Here is a 20,302-nt window from a genome sequence, read left to right as displayed (position 1 = left end):
CCGCAGCGACGCAGCCATAACCCCCGGGCAATTGGAATGAAGCACATGATACCGATAAGGAAGCCAAAGAGAATCCTCTCACTTCGCTTTCTTCTCGGCATCCGTGATGTCTTGCGACCTTGGCTATGTTACCGATAGCGTCTGCTACCATAGTGGCTGGGATAGCTAGTGCGTCGACTGTATGAAGTAGTTCTCGTTCCTGGTAGGAGTGCACTGGGATGGTGAAAAGGGGGTCTTTGGTTCGGCTGATGCCCCGACAGCGGCAGCCAGCCAGCCAGCCAGCCAGCTGAAAGCCAGGCACGCCAGGTCAGGTCAGGTGACCTAAAAAGAGGGAAACCCTGCCTTGGGGCGCCGATGGCGCCAATAAAGGGGCACAACGAGTCTTGCGTCCTTGCAGTAGGTAGGTACCTACCGTAAGGTACCTTAGGTAGGTATTTTGTATTTATCCTCTCGCTACGGTAGAATTCTGTTAAACCGGTCATTCCTTTTGTAGTAGATAAGGTAGTCGACTATTCTACCTTCGGGCTGTGACTTCGAACAGGTTCGCGATCTTGCGAGGCGACAGAGGCTTAGAGCTGTACAAACGGAAGAGTCCCGTATTCCTTATCCTAGCCATAGTTATGGGCCAGGATCCTACTGCTGGTGGGCATGAAGGTTGGCTTGGTGCGCTCTTTTGCTGCAAGGTGCCGCCCAATACCTATCTAAGGGACGATTGCAAGTGTTCTAATATAGTCGCAGAAAGACCGGAAGTTAAGAGCTCGACCAAAGCGGCTAGAGTATCAGGATCCAGAAGTACAACCACGTCTTCCCAGAACTCGCGAGCGAGCTTTGACTTTGCAAGAACCGGCCCAACAGACCTCGAGCCTCTTGCTAAGTCTGCCGCTGGAGGTTCGCCGTTGCATATACGAAGCCGTCCTAGGTCATCGTAAAGTTCACGTGGCGTTCCAATTCAGACCACGGGAGTACCGCACGGGCAAGAGGAATGAGCGTCGAGAGTGGCGATGGTGGCATTGTATTTGTACCTGGGACCAAATCGAGGAAGATCGTCACAGAAATATTTGGTGGGATCAATGTAGAACGGGAAGGGTTGGTGGGGACGATGGACCCCCAAACGGAATGATGGGCAAGCTGAAGCTAGATTTCGCGATCTTGCTAACATGCCGACAAGTGTAAATACCCCACATCCTAACTAGTTCGGCCCCTATATTCTCGAGCAGGTTACTAACTTGATGCAAGATATTCTGAAGCAATAGATATCCTCTATAGCACCACAACCTTCAACTTCGCCTCTCGCCATCTCCTATACAGCTTCCCGTCACTAGTTCTCCCGCAACGCTTCGCACTTATTAGTTCTATTGAAATGACATGGGAGTTTGTCAATCTAGGCGCCGAGGTCATCCTCGATGCACACAAGCAACTTTATAACGACATGTGGGCTATGCTTGCTGGTATGCCTAATCTTCGGCGTATCAAGGTCGCTGTCGGTGCCCATGAGTGCCCCGACCAGGTACCAGCCGACTTGCAGGAAGTGTGGCTAGGGCCTCTGAAGCAGGTAGGGAGAAAGGATATTTTTGAGCTGCTAGTCCCGGTGTCGTATGGGAAGCATTTCCGTGTTGACGACGGATCGAACTTTACGCTTTTAACGGTCCCGGATATTATTACGGCCGTGAGTTGTTTTGGAAGCGCCAGCATTACATGATTGTTTCCTGGATATAGCACTGGCTCTGCGGAATAAAAGGATACGGGGTTGTTCTAGATAGGATTAGGGATCATGAGGTACCATTAATTCATTGCAGACACATGCGTCTGCGGGAGAAAACGAGGGTCTAGATTATAATATTTAGAGCTACTGATGCTAGCCATCTCGTTGCACTCTTCTAATACCTCGACTTGTAAGCCGTGAAGATGCTTTTAAAATCAAATTAACTTTACGAATGGATTGGGGGGCTTGTAGAATAATCCGAATATGCTGGATAAGAGTGAAATTATTATTGTCAGGTGCACGTTCCTTTAATGCAGGTACACGTACATATAACAGACATTCAATATCGTATATTTGAGAAATATTGACGCATGATTTCGATAAGACTTCTCGACCTGTTCATTAAGGTTCGGTGATGCCTACGTAGACAACAGAAGGTGACTAGGCCGGTCGTCCCGCGTATAGTGATTGTGGAAAGCTGTTAGAATACGAACAGCCTGTACCTCTTCCCTTTCTCCTCTCTTTAGTCTAATCCTTATCTATACAGTATTGTAAGGCTAGCCCGCTGCCAAGGACATGGAAATATCTCATCTCAGTCGGCTGTGTGGTTTAGAGCTTTTGAAAGGATATCAACAGCTAAATATATACATAAAGCACTATGAAATTCGAAACTTTCATTTTAATGGTCCGCCTTAAATGTCGGCTTGCAATTATATACATTTCTACGAGGGCAGCAGAAGCATCCTACTCATAATCGTCAACGCAGTCCCAGCAATCCTAATAAACATATAGATAAAAGCCTACAACTCTGCCTAGGTTGGTATACCATCCCTGTTTAATGTCGGGATCCACGAGTATACATTCGTATTTTGCCTAGCCAGCCTTTAATTCTATACGGCGTATATATATATAAAATACTAAACAAGTACTTACGCAAGAGCAATTCTCGCTTTACATGCCAAACTGTAGCAGCCGTCGCCGCCTTTTACATAGCAGCAGCAGCCACCATTCGCCCCACACCTATGAGAAGAAAGGGTAGTTTCATTCTGCTCGATGCCTTCCCGAAGCCAGCCTATTCCCTCTAGGTTGCAGCGCTGTTCATGGTTGTTCTCGGGCTTTAGACTCCGTACTTCTACCTTGCAGAGTATGATCTGGCTCATAGAATGGCACCAAGCCTCGCTTCTTATCTGTTCGCCCTGATCAACGAGGGCTCATTCAAGGGACGGATACTTCGTGGAACTCTCGCCCAGCATCTCGGCCAATTCAACGTCATCACCTTCGCGTGTTACGCGTCTGCCATTTTGTTGTTCTGCTGGCTCATGGTCTACACGTCTGCAGGACCGATCGTGCTGTCTATTCTGTTTGGAGCGACGAGCGGCACCGTCATCGCTTTAATGATGTCGACTACAGCACACAATGTAGACCATCCAAATCAGGTGTGTGCGAAATCCTCCACTATGAGGTTTCTTGATCGATCCACTCAAGTTGAAATTATCTAAACATACGTCGGTATGTCAACGTTTGTCGTCGGTTTTGCTGGCCTGGCTAGAAACTCCCATCACAGGTGCTTTGATCAACACCTACCATGGTTGCACTAAGGGCATCATCTTCAGCGCCTCTATCATCATGGCTAGCGCTGTGATAGTCACCTGCGCGCGATACACCTAGTCAAGTATGCCAAGGACAAATTTGTCGCCTAGGATGATGAATGACTTGTACGTAATTAAATTCGAAATTCAGTTCCCGAGGAGCTTGACAGCCTCTAAGATCTGTCCGTTGGCTTGATATGCACAGGCGAGTGCGTTCTGTGATGACAAAATAGCTCTATGAGTATAGTAAGGCGCTTTTGTATTAGGGACATTTCCTATTTGACATCTAGTTAGTAATAGCACATTTTTAGAGCTGCGAGATACGTTTAAATGTGTTATACCAAATGCTTTAATTCTTTGTTCAAGTGATAGCTGGAACCACCACACTGACTTGTTATATTCGCCGTTGTTATCTGTTAAAAATCCGAAAAGAAGTTCTGGCCGCCCAATATTTCGAGGCGGTGTTTTGTAAACTGGCACCAATCCCTTGCTAGATAGTCCAGAACGATCAGTCGCGTGGATATTGAGGTGGGCCTGGAGTTCCTGTGTTTTGGGTAGACTCAAAGCGTAAAAGTTGTTAGGATGTGGTGTCAAGTCCAGAAGTCGGTAAATACATGTTCCTGCGAAAGATGCATACTTTTGACAGTTGATGTCGTCTGTTCGGATCCTGATCCAGTCTCTGACAAGTGGGTGAAGAGACACGATACAGAGGTTGTTTTCATGCCTAGTAAAAGGCTGGGTTAACGACAACTTGCTCAACAAAATCAGAACATCGCAATAGTCGTCAGAATCCCATGCTTTAGCATGATGGGTTAAGAAAACCCCAGGTTTGCTCGAAGCCTCAGGTTTCAAAATGGAATCTTCTATGTTGAGCTCCGCGTCTTCATGTTCGCAATATGATTTCATCAGGTTTTCGGAAACACTCTTGGATTCAAAAAATGCGAGTAGAGTCAAAACGTCTGCTGAATGGTAGGCAACTCCACCCCCGCGACGGCTCAGTTGACTATACGAAAGTTCGAAAGTTGTGAAGACATTCATCGAGGTCTCAACTTCAGTGTTGTCTGACAACTTCTTCCTATACTCGTTCATGCCCTCGGATTTGTCACCTATAACGCGTCTCTTTTGCTGCTCAAATTGCTGTCGAAAATCTCGTAACGAAATCTTCCTGTCCCGAATGTATGCTCCAGCTTGAGCAACGGCCAGAGCATGTTTTCCAAGCCTATTCACGATGTCCTTCTTGGTCGATAGATCATGGCCCTTGCGATCTTTCCCCTTAGATGTTACCTCAAGTAGCTCAATTGCATCCTTTTCGAGGAGAGAGTCTAGGCTCATCTTAAAATCTTCACCCCCAAGTTTCAAAGTATTCTCGTGTCGTGTTGTGATGACTATGATTCCGTGGCTACATGAAGGCATGAGGTGGTCGATGTTGTTAAACGAATCTGGATCGTCGCAATTATCGAAAACCATGAGCCATGGCGTAGGAAAGTCTTGGAGGGTTGTAAGGGTATCATCGACTTGAGCATCAATATCCGCATTGTCTGAAATAGACACATTGAGTAAAGGGGCAAACGATGCAAGATCCTTCTTCAAAGTCTTGCTTGTTTGAGCGTCAGCCCAAAGTACCGGCATTTTACCTCGCATCTGGTAACAGTATTTGAGGGCTAGCTGCGTCTTGCCTTGGCCACCTAGCGCTCTAATAACGACAATCCGAGGTTTGTCATCTGCGCTTCCATTGACATTACAAGCGTCGGAAAGTTGGTCAAGCTCTGCGGTCCGGCCAATGAAGTCCTTTAACTCTATATTTCGGGGCTTTGAAAATTTCTGCAGTGTGACTTAGGTGGGCTTTGTTGTACTCAAACTCCTTAAAATCAATGCGTTAGCTATGCTCGAACATTTCAGAATATTATATTTGACAGGTAAGAGTTTATTATATTGCTTAGGATGGGTAGCTCACAGTGACTAGTTGTTTGATGTTTGGTAGTGCAGCCGCTAGTGAAAGAATAATTAGTATCCACCAAACATAATTAGGAAAAGTCATCTGCGTCATCAAGGAGGGTTGTACAGTTCTTGGCCCTCAATATTTCCGAAATCTTCAACACTTCCAGCTCCTTATTCCGATGATCCATATATTCCTCTGTCACAGTCTTAATCTTCCCAGCCTCCTTGTATTCTGCTAGTCCAACACTTTGGAGGCCCTGCTGAACATTGAAACGGAAGTAGCGTGGCGTTGACGCAGTTAAGTAAGAATGTGTACTGGAAAATCGACGTTCTGTGGCCTCCGTCTCTGTTGCAAGGTTGCGCAATGTTTCCGTTAGGACCTTCCAGGCGTTTTTTGAAAACGAATGGATTCCAGGGTCTCCAGTTCCGATTGACAGGATACATCCAACTACATTGTCGATCTTGCCATCCTCTGCACCAAAGAGTGCTTGAGCTTCATTCCAGACGCGGTCAACCGGGTTATTTGCACCAGTACCTCCATCCAAGTATATTTGATCGCCAATTTCGACAGAATCAAAAAACGACAACGCCGCGGAAGTGGCCATTGCAGCTTCTACAATGGTCATACCCTGGTTTTGACGCGGCTTCCCAGGTATATCATAGTCCTTTAGGAGTCTGGTGTTTGATGTATCTTCAGACGTTGCGCAAACAAAGCTTTTGCAAGTCAGTAATGTTAGGTGGTACAAGATGAGCACAGCTTACGTTTTGCATTTATGGTCGATCCCTTCATTGAATTTTGCATCCGGCTTCCGACCACTCTTTGTGACAATTTCCGTGACAGCCGATCGTAAAGCCTTGGAGCTAAAAGCAGACTTGACATCGAGCCTCCAGTTCGTTGGTAACAAGCTTTTCTTCTTGCCAAAGACTTACTCAAACAGAGTGTCATATGCCTTTATGCACTCGTCGACGTCCATGCCGAGCGTGCCAAGCATGATTGCAATTAAGCTGAGACTGTCAACGTAGTTCAAAAGACCTTCATCTCAAATATACCCTCCAGTACTTGTTCCTCCAATGATATCGAAGATCTGACAAGGTTTGACAAGTGCATCGCCACTTCTATTCTCATTGACCTTGGTCATGATATATCGCAAGATGTGCAGTGAGGAGAGTCCGCGAACGCCACCACCATCTACACTCATAAGTTAGTCTTAGCGCTAATTTATAAATGTCCAATCTAAGATTAGACAAATGGACACGAGCTAGGATTTGGGCTTCTTATAATTGGACGGCAGTTGCGGTCGCAGGAATAAGGCGAAGGTGGCCGAGAGTAGAAAAAGGCGACAAAATCGCATAATTCGCGTCCCACTTACCAAGAGAGAGTAAACAGGGTCGATTTCCTACTTCGGGCAGACCAGATACCTTTATCGCCAACTGAGATTCCAGCGACGCCATCTTTCGTGCACAAACCCGTGTGTGAAGCAAGAGCTATCAGGATGCTGTGTGTGGATGAATCAGCTCTCGCAGTTACCGAGTATCACCAAGGAAGCCTAGAAGAACAACGATATGTACAGTACTTGTCAATCAGAAAACTGAATTAAAGATACAAACTATAAAAAACTGACCGAGGCTGCGAAATCGGAGAGGGAGAGAGAGTGGGGGAGAGAGGGAGAGAGAGTGGGAGAGAGAGAGAGTGAGAGAGTGAAGAATCCTAATCCTGCATTTGCGCCTACAAATATAGTAAATGGTGCGAGGACCTGCCAGGCCCTTCCTGCAAGTGCACACCCACGTTGATCCAGTTGAAACCATGCAACTTAATTGCTTTTCTTGGCTTTCTACCAATCGCGGGGTGTGCCACAATTACCAAGCCGTGCCCAATTAGTTCTCCGAATCCGCATCTCATTTGCCGCCTTGCCGCTGGTTTCAGGACACGGAAGGAGTTCGACCTGGGAGACCTAGGCGTTAATGTAAATAGTAAACAATAGGCTCGGCTGAGCGAGACGTCCTTGCGGTATGTGATAGACTGAGCTTCTGGTTTAAAGTGACAAGCAATGTTGCATCGGGAACTTTGATAGAATTGAGCGATAGGACAGGCTTGGGCTATATGCGTGGACCTAGAATAAAATATAAATTAATGTGTTTTAGATCAAGTTGTACTTCGTAAGAGTAACTGAATGGATGTTGCCCCTAATATATACAAGTGCCAAGGTATAGCCGAGATTGATCGAACATGATGGCATTGACCAATCATCATGTTTAGGTCACCACTAGAGCTGTAAAATTAGCCTTCTTAGCACGAAGTATAAAAGGGGTTAAAAGTATCTATATAAATACCTAAGCATTTCTATAAAACAGGTTAAATTCCAAACCTTTGGTTTTAATATTTCATGGTATAGTGTGTACCTGCAATGGCGGCTCCCAAGACAGCAGAGACTGCAGGCTTGCGGCCAACGCTGCACAACCCTCGTTTAACTCCGAGAGAGATTCATGCGCCTTCCAAGTTCCCGCTTAACGACGTGAACCTACGACAAAACAACTTAGGTTGATCGATTAACTTCAAACGCCGGTGCCACGATCACAACCGCGATATTGGTCCTTGAGCTCTCGGCATGGTCGATATCTGAAGTATTAATTATGTAGATGTGTTGACAATGTCCATCTGAACCTTGCGCCATGAGCGATGTGGATGGCATAACCACCGGGTAGATTCGACGACGGTCAACGCGTTTTGCCGGTAGAATTGATTAAGTCAAGGCATTGCGGTCTGGCCAGATAAACCCAAAGTAGACTTGAAATATGGAGTCTTCGGGGAATACAAGTAAGCCCAGGAGAGCCGTCTCATTTCCAAGTCTCACTAACAACCCCCCAGCTTTGACCACGTGTGTAAAGGAACCTCGACGGAAGACACTCAGAGATTTCAGATTATTCACCCACCCCTCAGAAGACCATCCCGAGAATATTAACATCTGGAACTTCTCGACCAGATCATGGACTCCTTGGTTGCCAGAGGCTAATAAAGAAGCAGCACAGGCCATCCTCTGGCGAGGTGCACGAACAATCGCTAAGCTCCTTCACTTTTGTAGCCACCAATGCTTGGTTGGCACCGTGAGAGAATATATCCCCGATGAGTACGTGCATCGCGTGTTTCAGCCCACAGAGTGGGCCTATAAGTTCACTACACAGCACGCCCTTTTCAACAGCGACGTTCTGAAAAAGGCCGTCGAGAACAAAATTCTACCCCGCTGGAAAGAACACAATGGGTACCCAGTCCACCAGGAAGCGCCACTTACCGTCCAAGAGGAACCTAATGATCCGGACAAAACACGGATGGCATTCTTCGAGGAGCGGGCTCGCTCAGATAATGCTGCCTTAACGATATTTATGGCTCCTCTACTCGAGCCTATGGATTGGAAGACAATCTGTGCCCAGAATACAGCTGCCGACAAACAAATTTATGAATGGTCTGTGTATTCTCTAGCCTCAGCTGCAAACATCGTATCCCGGCTACTTGGGAACCGGGAAAACGTAACCAAATCAGCTGCTGGGCATGACAGAAACCCGCGATGGCTCGCCGTGGGAAACACGCCAAATAGACCAACCTATGAAATGATACCTCTGGCAGAAAACTTTTGGCCTCTTCCATCCGTTAACATTGGTGGGGTCATACTTGGTGAAGGGGAGGCTGACGAAAATCCTCTAAAGTCTAAAAGGAGACGCATGCCCCTGAAGGATGCTCCGGCGAAAAAGCGCCAATTAGCTGCAAAAGCAGTTATTCCTCCTTTGCCTTCTTCAATCTACAAGCCATCCCAGATGGAAGCCCCGGAAAAACAAGGGCATGTCGATTCACTCAAAATTCACCCTGCAGAACGCTCCACAGCTGCCTATCTCCCTCGCCACCACCCCCATCTTCAAACAATGTACTCAATATCCAAGTCCCCAGAGCCAAACGGTCAAGGAGAATCGAACGAACTATCCACTGTTCCAAAGATGTCTCCACCTCAAGCCTCAAGCCCACGGCTCCATGATCATCAAACCCGTCCTCACTCACCCCCTCCTAAAGCGCCATCAATGGATAAGGCCCCACCAACGGAACCCCAACTAACTGAACCTAATAACCATCCAACACTTGCTACTTCAAACCAACGCTCCTCCGCTACCCCTCCTCCCCGGACCAAGTCACCAAACCTCACCACCCCAAAAGTCTCCCACTGGGACTCAGAAGACCTCACTGGTTTCCTAACCCGCATGAAAATCTCAGCCGACAACATCACCATGTTCTGCTCCTACGACTTCCCGCAAAAAGGAAAGCTAACTGGTGAAGTCTTGTTGACATTAACAAACGAGGAGGTAAATGATGAGAAGCTAGAGATCGAGGGCCCGGAAGAGAGAAGGAGACTATGGAGGGTGGTTAATAAGCTGCATGCAAGGGTTCAGAAGAATGACAGGGAGTTGGGGGCTGTGGATCGGTGATCTTGACGCGCGGGCAAAATGAGAAGAGGGGCTGGATGTAGTTGTGGTACCTGCCTAGGGATTGATGATCATCCCATGAATGAGCTAGCATGGAGTATTATGGCAACTTCCTATTACATGACAAATTGGCATAAACCAACTTAGCGCAAATATACGGAGCAAATCCACCGCCAAATGAATTCAGTAGTTCAGCACGCTATTTATATACTCTTAAGGTCGTGAGTTAGATCTACCAACACAGCGACTTTCTTAAGCTTATTAAGTTTCATAGAGTTCTAGTAGTAGTAATACAAGAAACCTTCTTCCTATTCAGATAAGTAATTAATATTGTCACGCGCTAGTGAAATTGCCATTTAGTACCTAGGTACTCACTACGGCGGAAGGACAAAGGAGATTCACACTTTAAAAGTATTCACAGATGCACCTCACAAGGCAAAATTTTGTTAGAGCACCGCCAACATTTTAGTAGACTACTATAGGTAGCTACTCCTATCTATCGGACCAAGGAAAACCTAATAATAAAGCCCCGGTTGATTGCTAGCTGGTTGATCGGCCTAGGCCGACTAGCTAACTGTCGACCGAAACTGATGAGTTAACTGGCTTTAATGGCCCGAGACGACCTGCTAGCAATCAACCGGGGGCGGGGACGGCATCAAATACCGGCCCAAGGCAACTCCTCGTCGGTAATCTCAGTGCAAGTGAGATATCCCAACTCCTCGCCATGGCCATTCTGTCGGCGATCCTTCATCAAATCGTCGAGGAGCGGCTTCAGGTCGTGCTTGACGGAGAGCACGGCATCACCCAGGATCCGCTTGCCCTTGCTGGACATCGCGAAGACTTCGAAGAACTGGGGTAGATTTGTTATGTCAAGGTAGGCATTGCCTCCCTTGTAGAGGGTCCGATACAACTTGTAGCCTCCATCCTTGGCGCGATGGTGAAGGTTCTTATGAAAAGCTGAGGCGATATACTGCCGGATCAAGGAATGGGCCTGCCAGAAGTAAATGTCGTTGGCGTAAACGGAACGGTCTGGGACGACACCATTTTCCTCCCGGTGCATCAAACGTGCGGGAGTGAAAGCGACGAGGTCACCCTCGCAGGCAACCTTTCTGGCCTTGAGCTCTCTGACTTTCTCCTCAGCCAGCAACAGGATGCGCTTGTGTAGGTCATCACGGGCGTAATGATCGCGATCAATATGGATCTTGGCGTCGATTTTGCCGACGACATGAATCATGGCTTCGCGAAAGATCAATGGCGATTCCATGCGTCCTCCGAGGCTAGCCCACTCGTCAGGATCCTCCGAAACATAAACCCATAGCTGGCTACCAAGACGAAGAAGGTGGGCTTCGAGAACATCTTTGACGGCACTGACTGCCTTCAAATTTTCTGCTACCAGCAAAACGTCATTTACTTCCTTGATAAGGGTGAAGGCAACTACCGTGTTGAATTTCGGTGACTGGTGGGTTATAATTCGGAAGAACATGTCGTAGATCTTATCCCGGTTATGGCGATCAATACCAGCCTGTCCTTCGAAGTTTGCGAGCTGGATTCTCGCCTTTGAGAAATCCTTTGGCCCCGTTAGTCTGAGCCCCTTATCTTGCTCCTTAGAAGAATTCAACTTACAACAACTTTAAAAGTTCGGAGTTGATCGTCTTCTGGGTGAGCGACCATTTCCAGGTTATACTTGACAGTCTTGACTACATCTGGGTTCTTCCCAGTCACTACCAGCGGCTTGGTGCTGCCAATGATTCCTGCAAGAACCGGCGATGCCTTGGACAAATCTGAGCAATAAGCTTGCCAGGTGAAGCCGGTGCGACAGCCGATCAGAATGTCCCCATCAGGAAAACGAAATCCACCATAACCAGGATGTTCTTCTGCCTCTGCGGATAGGTTTGCTGGTGTGATGGCAGCCGGCTGGGCCAGGCCGGCGGCTGGATTAATGGCAACGCCCGAATTCAACGATGAAGCAGCCTGGTTCGCAGAAGCTTGAGCAAGATCCGCGGGGTTCCAATAAGGGTAAGAAGGTAGTCTGGCCGTGTCGTTGTTTCCCGATGCCCCGAAGGAAGCGGCAGTAGGGTAGCCTAGTGGTCTAGAAAACTTCATCTGAAAGGCACTGTGAAAGTCGACCGATGACTGGGGCACGCCGAGGTGTGACCGATACACTGAGCCCTGGCTCGGCGGTCCCGGGTGCATCGAAGAGCTTGATGCCATGCTTGTTGCGTCCGGAGTCGGGATATTGATCGAGATTTGGCCCGAAGCTGAGGGGCTATAGTCAGGCAAGTTGACGCTCGACGGGTAACCATCGGGTGATGGGGCAGAACTGGCCATCCCCTGGCTTGACTGTCCTTGGGGGGATGGTGAGTGCATGTTGTTCGATGGCTGGGAAAGGTTCGAAGATGAGGAGTTGGTCAAGTTGGGCTGGCTCAACGTCTCAAGAGGATTCGGGCGCGAGTTCACCGGGTTGCGTCTTGATGGACCATGGATCCTGAAGGGCGTGAAACCGGTCATTCTTGAGATCGATTCTCTGGGAGGACTGGATGTCAGTGGAACAATGGTGTTGTCGTCTTTGGGATGAGCAGGATCTATGGATGGAGACTTGTCAATGTTAAGGGAAGAGGGCTGGAAAGCGACAAAGCGGCCAAGTTCTCGCTGGAGGCTGAAGAACAAGTGAATATAGTGGGCCAGAGCAAGCTCACGTCTTTGGCAGATGGTTTTCTTACCTCCACCGCTTCCGGCAGTGGGGAGGGTGGAAGATCATCAGCTGGTAGATCATCAGCTACGTGCTCATCCAAACTCGACCCAACGCTCACTAGATCACCATGCGAGGCTTCAGATTTGATAACTGGATCCTGGCTCGGTATAGCTAGAGCCGGCACTTCACTCGAGCCTTTTGACTTAGTATGCTGGGTGGCGCCGGCCTGGTCCCTGAGCCCCTTTTCCTTCCAACGTTCACGCTTGATTTGAGCGCGATGTATAGATAGGCCATCTTTAGCACCCTTGGCTTCTTGTCGTCTTCGACGCTTCAACTGATTGAGTAAACCTAGGGCTCAATGCTGCCTCTTCAACGGCCGTCACGAGTGGTCTTGACAAGCTATCACGGTCTGCAATAGCCTTGGCTTCTAGCCTTCTTCGACGCTTCAATTAGTTAACAGCCTCGGGCCTAATGTTGCCTCTTCAGCGGTAGTCACAAGTGGTGCTGGCAAGCTATTGCTATCAATGGAGTGTTGGCTCGCACCATCATCTAGAACGCCAGCACTAATTCAAAGTTAATTATTAGTTGTGTTGCGAAGTGTAATATACCTTGATGCAATAAAAATATCTAGAGACTAGGTGTTTGAATCTAGGTTAAGAAAGAAAGGTGGATGTCTGGTATGAATTTTATAGTTTAGGCTTTGTAGCAAATGATTAAGAGCGAGGTAGTAGAATGACATAAGGTACTTGGCGAATAAGATCATGGTGGGAATTTAAATTCCGGAAAAATGAGAAATGAGAAGAGATTTGAACCAGGAGCGATGGGGCTTAGGAGCATGGTAAGGCTGGTCAGGCCAAATCAAACCTGTATGGAATTGCAAGGAGATTTGGGTGATTGAAGGTTGTTAAGGGGAGGAGGGTAGGTAGGTAGCTGTTCAGTGAAGTGAAGCCAAGCGGGCGTAAGAGATAAACAGGGGCATTATCAGGACCTAGCACATCTTGTGCTAAACCCCATTAACCGCTTGTGGAATATATATAAAGTTGGGTAGCGAGGGGAACACCACGCTCAACTAGATTAGATGGCTGTAAAATGGGGGCTTTGTATCCAACTTTGGACCTAGCTGAAGTTATAACATTTCAACTCCTTCAAGGTTTTGAAAAGGAGGAGGGGAATATGTGAGATATAGTTAGGTTCGAAAGTAGATTGGTTATCCTTAAGAGAACAATCCCTATCACTGCCCAATGTGCTGGTGTGGTTTATGGGATGGATGATGTAGGTTATGCTGTCGAGGCATGAGACAAGTGAAATTCCGAGATGCCACAGTTGATGCGCTCCAGCCTTAGTATAGTGAGCTTGCTACTCAAGGCACTTGTCTATTGATCGAGTGCGATCAACTGCTAGTCCTAGCTAATCAACAATGATAGATTGTTAATCGGCACGCTTATGTGTAATGTTGCGTTGGGAGCTCGGTCTTTAGCTAATATGCTCGGAGGTGGCAATTGACCATGTTGCTTGAGGTTATCGATAATCTCAAGGCGTGACAGCGTGGGTATCGAGGAATAGGAACAATCGAGGGTAGTGGCATGGAAAGGTAGCCAGGTGTTTACAGATCGTCTGAAATGTCGGTCTGTATATTGCAGGCGTTAGTAATGTGTCCAGGTACGAGAGTGTGAAAAGACGGAGCGTGAGAGAGGACGCTGAAGCAGATCGCGATATTCGTATGAAATAGGGTAGATCGTGCTGCCCCTATGAGACCAGGATGATGCTCCTGTCTATACGAACAGCCCACTTGCTATACACAAGATAGGATTCCTCCTCGAGGAACTAGTGTAGAGCACGTTGATGGCTGGCAGCCCGTCAGCCCGGGGCGGCCGATCAACGAAGTCGAGATATGATCCAAGGCGCTGCTTGTCCTTGCGACCGGAGCACAGCTGGACGTCCTCTACGAGTGTAGGACGAAGGAGAGAAGGGCGATACTAACGTTCGATATGATTGAGTTTCCCACTCATTGGCTGTTTGATGGCAAGCAGATATTGGGGTCGGGAGTTGTTGGGGTTTGGAGGTGCAAGGGAATTGGGAGTGGGAGTGGAAGCGATTCAGGGCTAGGAACCGAAGGACTCTGTCATAAAATGTTATTGTGTTGCAACTGCTTTTGCCGAAAAGCCTAGCGTGGCCAAATTCATAGGAGGCTCATCCGCTCTCTTGCGAGAATACCTTTGCCCTTCAATGATAGGGATGTGTGATCAGCAAGAGAGAATCAGAATCTCGGGCAATGCGAAGTGCGGCTTTCCGATTTGGTTCCTTATGCCCAGTATAGAACCCTTGGAGAGGACGAGTCACATTGACCAAGGTATGCCTCTTCGCCAGTACTGCTGAAGAGGCTCGACCAAGCAGGTCCAAGTTCAGCATTAGATCAAGAGGACTAACAGAACCAGGGGTAGAACACGATCAGAAGTCACCGGGATCATGCATGAAATAACGCGGATGGATAAGGAGTGTCTATTTGGTTTGAAAAAGGGTGGAGCCTTAGAGGTCAATTGCAAGAACCTATACATCAGCTATGCTATCTTTTATGCACCTGAAATATCGCCGGGTCGCTGGATCACTAGATCGCCGGCAAAAATATAACTACTAAAAAAAAGATTTCATTTATTTAGAGCAAGTGTACTTAAAAGTCTAACTTTGAAGGGGAGCACAGGGAACAAGTAGAGACATGTTATACTATGTCTCTAGTTAGGTTTTGAGCCTTTGTTGATAATAGTTACTTGTTTATATGCGAAGGCGATAGTACGGTAATATTAAGAACTCCTAGCAAAGGACGACATTGACAGATCTACTTAATCAAATAAATAGGTAGAGAAGCAAAGGGGAAGTACGCAATGACTATAGAATAACCTTTAAATAACTCATTGCTAACACTCGTTATTATATGTAATAAGAGCTACAGTAGTAAACGAACAATATATAACAGGATTGGAAAGTGTTAGATTTACAATATCTAATGATATTGCAACAAAGCAAAGAATAGCACGTAATGTCCTCGATGTTGCAAGATAGTAGAACTAAAAAGGTACATAGGGGTACAGCAGGTTGAACGAAACCAAGCGTGGTACGCGATGCCCATACACTAGGCTTCAAAGGATTCATTGCTAGCTCTTAGTAGATACCTTGATCATGGGAGCAACAACAGCGGAATTGTAACTCAAGAAATCGCAAGACAACTCAAAGCAGCACAACGAATAATTCGGATATTCAACATGGGAATAGTAAATGAAACAGAAGGTAAAACGCAACGCCCTCAGATCAGCTCTCAAGTTCTCATTGCCAACACTTTCCTTTCCCAATCATCGCCGAAGCAACGAAAGGGCAGTAGGTTGGCCTGCAATTTTGGCTTTTTGGACACATTGGTCATCACTGGGCTTTAAAGAAAACACCACCACACCTCAAACACCAAACATCAAACATATGAACGGGTTTCTTACCATATGATCAGAGCCATCGGATCTGGATATAAAAGTTAGCAAGTTCCTGCAAGAAGGGAAATGAGGACAATACCAAGCTGCTCCGATTGAAAACTATTTGAAACTTCATCAATGCATAGCAGTCAATCCGCCGCCGTCCCCACTGCCAGCCATCTCTCAACCTCAACCCCCTTGCGGCATCAAAACAACCAGTCAGCAGGAACGGTAGCATCCTGACCAGCATTTCTTCTGTTGATGATTGTCGTCATTGCAGCTCTCAGCCTCAGCTCAAACCACAACAGCACGAAACAACTCAGTTCAAAGCCCGGGGGATGCGAGAGTGGGTAGATCGTTTTCGGGAACCTGCTAAGATCTCTGTTCATTACTTCACGCATATCCAACGCATCCGATGGTACGGATTGTTGGATTGTGGATAGCTCAATGAGGGGTTTCGTCACGGCAGGTTTGTAGATGTATAAAGAACGATGGAAAGTCGTGAAGGCAGACGCGTTTTGAGCGCGGGCGCACGGACCAGTTCCCTTGAAAGGCCTCTAGCGGACGCCGGAGTATACTTAATCCGGTTCGTGCTCTATTCTTTTGAGACAACCTCAAGCTCGTCCGTGGTAGAAAACACCTCGTCCAGCAACATTCTCCAAAGCCAGTGGCCGTTGAACCAGTCACAGTCGCAATCATGGTGCGTTGGATTTCCAGATATCCGACCGTGCAAAAGAAAGGCATCTGCTAACCTATCCTCAACCACAGGCGCGAAACTCCGAAAAAGCACAATCGATGCTCTTCCGCTTCCGTGAAGCGCAAGCAGCAGACCTGGGAATCATCGACGCAGGGCGGTCGCGGCGGCCTCGCATGATCACAGAAGTAACAGCGATCCCCGTGTGCGAGAAATGGCGCGGTCAGGTGCTCAAGGAGATCTCGCGCAAAGTCAGCAAGATCCAGGATCCGAGCCTGAGCGATTTCATGATCCGCGATCTAAACGATGAGATTAATAAGGCTATACGTGAGAAGCATATGTGGGAGGTGCAGATTAGGAATTTGGGTGGCCCGAATTATATGAGGGGCGGAGGCAAGGTTTATGATGATGAGGGGAGGGAGATTCCAGGTGGTGGGAAGGGGTATAGGTATGTTTGCGGTGCGGAGGTTTTGGATTTGATGGAGACTGATGATGATATAGGTATTTTGGTCGAGCGAAAGAGCTTCCTGGTGTTAAAGAGCTGTTTGAAGCGGCGGCACCGAAGCCAAGAGAAGACAAACCCCTTGATTCAAGAGCAGACCTAAGGAAACAGGTCGATGCTGCATACTATGGCTATAATAATGACGAAGAGGATGGGACGCTGTTGGATTATGAGACGCAGAAGGAGAAGGAGGCGTTTGAGAATTTGTTGGCGCAGGATGGGCAGGCGCCGAAGGGCTGGGAACCGTTACCAGGCGACAATGGGAATGGGCATGATTGGAGAGTGCCGACAGTTGATGAGGTGCAAGATGAGCTCGTTGAGAGGAGACGAAGGAGGTTACTTGATAAGCTGGGCTAGCACCGCGTTGCTGTTTGCATGATGTTACGACAAGTTTAGGGTTTCATTGACATATTTGAGGCGTTGAGGGGACCTTCCTTCTAAAGCTTGTTTGTCCCCATGGGGCTGGAGGAAGAGCTAGGCGGGTGGAACAAGTGGCTACAGTCAAGGCAGTCCCATTCCAATCCCTATGCCTAATAGCGGTTCATTACAATAACTGTAGGAGGAGAACCAAAAATTCATTTGATATCAAAAACTACAATTTTGTCTTTTGAATTCGACTATTTGAAGCACCGAGCTAGCTAGCTTGTTCGCTTTTACGATGTTTAAAAATCTGCACCTTTTGTCCAAGCTTTACTACATGGGTAGCTTGGGTTGTGGAAGCTTTTCTTTAAGCAGCAATGCCGATGACACCTGTGAACCTAAGTCAGTAACTGGGCTCTTGTACTACGAGGAGGCTGCAACATACCACAGGCAGGTCGGGGTCCAGCATTGCCAGTCTTCTTGGACTCCTCATTGCCTCCCTTGCCGAGATCATCAGTTCCGGCGTGGACGACAACGGTACGCTAGGGCACTGTCAGTATAATGTTTATAGACCATGGTCTTCTCCACACATACGCCAATAACGCTCTCGGGGCCAATCAACTTGATGAGCTTATCCTGAACAGAGCCAACGGCGTTTCCCTGGGCATCGGTCTTGATGTTGCCTAGATCACCGACATGGCGAATGGCATCGGTGGGCGCGCCGTGGGTTGCGCTATGGGGGTTGACTGCGGGGGATCGATGATCAGCAAAGGGCATCCTCCGTGTGCGTATGTGTACCTGGCGGGAAGTAACACAAGCAACTTACAGTGGGGTCCAGCAGAGGTGCAGCCATTGGTGTTGTCGCCGAACTGATGGATGTGAAAGCCGCGCTCAGCATTGGCGTCATTGCCGGTGAGGTTCCATGAGATGGTGGTCGGGGAGCTCTCGGATTGCTGCTCGAGGGTCACGGTGCCGGTGACCTTGGAGTCGCCGCGAAGTTGAGCAACTGAATGAATAGCGTGGTGTTAGTGAACCATGCACGGTATATAAATTATAAATTGTGGCCGTTCGAGTCAGACAACCAGCCGCCGCCCAGGGGAATCCTGCTCAAACGCTCTCGAGCGACCCCGCAATGGCCGGGATTGCGTGTTTGTGTTGCTGGGACATGTAAGACGGCAATACGTACCTGCTTTAACCATTTTGATAGAGTTTAGAATGGGTTTTGCGGTGAAATTGGGGGATTCTTGGCGGTGGTTATGTTTTTGTCTGTTATTATTTGAGGTTGCAAGCGGACGAGGTGAGGTCAAGTTCGGAGGGGATGAGTGGGGTGGGGGAAGTCGGCATTGGGAGCTACGTAGCTCTAGTGATGGAGAGTGTGAACAGCGATGACGATTTGCTGTTGATAGTAAATTATTAGTAATATCGGTTGTTAGTAAGCCATGTACGTGGTGGGGCTGGTGCCTGAGGTGGTGTTTATTGTTGTTGTTATTGTTGTCCGAGTATGAAGTACAAATTAGTCCTCTAGGCACCATCATAATAAGTAATAAGTGTCTGCTTTAAGTGACCTACGCTGATTAGAGATATATTTTACAACGTGCATTGTCTGAACAGACCTTTGCAGGCTTATAGACTTTCTTGAAGTATTCCTCTCTCTATCTACTCTCTATCCCCGAACATGCCTGTCAAACGGTCCAGGCCAGCTGTCATAAAACGGTGGATAAGCCAGCGCGGCGGTCAATAGCTGGTCTGACGCCGGACACAACGAGACAACGACGAACCAGCATTTCCTGCATAGCTCCGAGCTTCCCGGCGAACTGCGAGCCACGAGTACCGTTACTATCGGAATCAGATGCCAGTACTCGAGTAGTATGGTAAGCTTGTGTGACCTGGGGGCTAAACGCGACAACGGTTTCCAACACCCCACTTGCCCAAGGTTGGCTTTGCAGAACGTGGGATTGGATAGCGGAATAAGGTATACAGGTACCTTCTGTACAGCACATGTACCCGCCCTCGTATGGTGGGAGGCAGTACATACGAACATTCGGCACTGATATGTCTGTTGGCGGCTTGTCCGGCGTCCCTGGGAACAATGGAGTTGTTCGATATCATGTCCGCGGACTCGGGATTGCGGAGAAACTTGACTGGCACCATGTACCATGGCCCTATGGTGCAGACTCCTCTTATATCTCTGACGTGAGATAGCCCTTCGAATTGGTCGTTCAAGAATCCAGAACAACTGCTATCCTGCTGTCCCATCCTGCTCCTCATGGTGGCGATAGTCCCTCCACCAGCCACAAATGCTCCGCCGTCCTCCATCGCGTGGGTTGAGCTCGTAGGGCTGATGGCGCAGTCAACCCCCCTTGGAAACCATAAATGAATATGAACGCATGAGTGGGTGGTCGCAGTGCTGCTGCTAACAGGTTGGATCAGGCTGCTATTATTATACCACCAGCAGCATGCAGCTTTGTGTACAGGCAGACGTCGAGGTATGTAAAAGCATGTAAAAGCACGTAGGATGGAGACACAGCAGCTCACGTTACCTTCTGTGGTTCGTGCTTCGTATAATCGCCCAGCAGAGCCAATAGGAGCCCGCCAAGCGCATGTCCCAACTGCGACGGGGAGTTGCTTCAGCTGCATCACACTTTTGGGGCTCAGAGCCGTGCCAAAGAACAATACTCTGCTCCAGCCCAGAACACGGTGAATTGTACTGGCGTCTTCAGAACTCCTCTCGCCGGTCTTGAGAGACTCTGATATCGCATCCTCCGCGCCCTCGACCTCCAAGATTGTCCCTGTTTGTGCCCGCCGCCGTCGCAAGGCAAACACGACCTGCAAAAGCTTCCCCGGAAACCACCGCGCTGTGGGATAACCTTATACCTAATTCCATATTGTCTGCCACGAGGCCGAGT

At 48.1% G+C, this 20,302-nt stretch overlaps 7 protein-coding genes across 7 annotated transcripts; 3 read left to right on the top strand and 4 right to left on the bottom strand.

Moving 5' to 3' along the window:
* Nucleotides 1–620: 620 nt before the first annotated feature.
* Nucleotides 621–1,699, top strand: BP5553_01507 (uncharacterized protein; the record flags this gene model as incomplete). Its single annotated transcript, XM_032010130.1, has 4 exons — nucleotides 621–663; nucleotides 739–888; nucleotides 954–1,086; nucleotides 1,237–1,699. The coding sequence occupies 4 exons, from the start codon at nucleotides 621–623 to the stop codon at nucleotides 1,697–1,699; spliced, it is 789 nt and encodes a 262-aa protein (XP_031874184.1).
* Nucleotides 1,700–3,438: 1,739 nt separating this feature from the next.
* Nucleotides 3,439–6,681, bottom strand: BP5553_01506 (Uncharacterized protein; the record flags this gene model as incomplete). The annotated part of the gene is made up of 8 exons (XM_032010129.1): nucleotides 3,439–3,577; nucleotides 3,683–5,100; nucleotides 5,246–5,280; nucleotides 5,354–5,943; nucleotides 5,992–6,114; nucleotides 6,160–6,234; nucleotides 6,280–6,418; nucleotides 6,600–6,681. 8 exons carry the CDS (start codon nucleotides 6,679–6,681, stop codon nucleotides 3,439–3,441), a joined length of 2,601 nt encoding a protein of 866 aa, XP_031874183.1.
* A 1,341-nt stretch (nucleotides 6,682–8,022) lies between these two features.
* Nucleotides 8,023–9,696, top strand: BP5553_01505 (uncharacterized protein; the record flags this gene model as incomplete). The annotated part of the gene is made up of 2 exons (XM_032010128.1): nucleotides 8,023–8,044; nucleotides 8,096–9,696. The coding sequence occupies 2 exons, from the start codon at nucleotides 8,023–8,025 to the stop codon at nucleotides 9,694–9,696; spliced, it is 1,623 nt and encodes a 540-aa protein (XP_031874182.1).
* A 652-nt stretch (nucleotides 9,697–10,348) lies between these two features.
* On the bottom strand, nucleotides 10,349–12,679 carry BP5553_01504 (uncharacterized protein; the record flags this gene model as incomplete). Its single annotated transcript, XM_032010127.1, has 4 exons — nucleotides 10,349–11,260; nucleotides 11,317–12,342; nucleotides 12,414–12,542; nucleotides 12,575–12,679. The coding sequence occupies 4 exons, from the start codon at nucleotides 12,677–12,679 to the stop codon at nucleotides 10,349–10,351; spliced, it is 2,172 nt and encodes a 723-aa protein (XP_031874181.1).
* Nucleotides 12,680–16,537: 3,858 nt separating this feature from the next.
* Nucleotides 16,538–17,393, top strand: BP5553_01503 (Isy1-like splicing factor; the record flags this gene model as incomplete). The annotated part of the gene is made up of 3 exons (XM_032010126.1): nucleotides 16,538–16,540; nucleotides 16,609–16,982; nucleotides 17,036–17,393. 3 exons carry the CDS (start codon nucleotides 16,538–16,540, stop codon nucleotides 17,391–17,393), a joined length of 735 nt encoding a protein of 244 aa, XP_031874180.1.
* Nucleotides 17,394–17,763: 370 nt separating this feature from the next.
* On the bottom strand, nucleotides 17,764–18,595 carry BP5553_01502 (Superoxide dismutase [Cu-Zn]; the record flags this gene model as incomplete). The annotated part of the gene is made up of 5 exons (XM_032010125.1): nucleotides 17,764–17,786; nucleotides 17,842–17,938; nucleotides 17,991–18,142; nucleotides 18,223–18,402; nucleotides 18,583–18,595. 5 exons carry the CDS (start codon nucleotides 18,593–18,595, stop codon nucleotides 17,764–17,766), a joined length of 465 nt encoding a protein of 154 aa, XP_031874179.1.
* Nucleotides 18,596–19,099: 504 nt separating this feature from the next.
* Nucleotides 19,100–19,712, bottom strand: BP5553_01501 (uncharacterized protein; the record flags this gene model as incomplete). Its single annotated transcript, XM_032010124.1, has 2 exons — nucleotides 19,100–19,232; nucleotides 19,432–19,712. 2 exons carry the CDS (start codon nucleotides 19,710–19,712, stop codon nucleotides 19,100–19,102), a joined length of 414 nt encoding a protein of 137 aa, XP_031874178.1.
* Between the last annotated feature and the right edge of the window lie 590 nt (nucleotides 19,713–20,302).

The sequence above is a fragment of the Venustampulla echinocandica genome (assembly GCF_003357145.1).
Source record: "Venustampulla echinocandica strain BP 5553 chromosome Unknown scaffold_0, whole genome shotgun sequence".
Classification (NCBI taxonomy): Eukaryota; Fungi; Ascomycota; class Leotiomycetes; order Helotiales; family Pleuroascaceae; genus Venustampulla; species Venustampulla echinocandica.
This window is presented reverse-complemented; position numbering and strand designations above follow the sequence as displayed.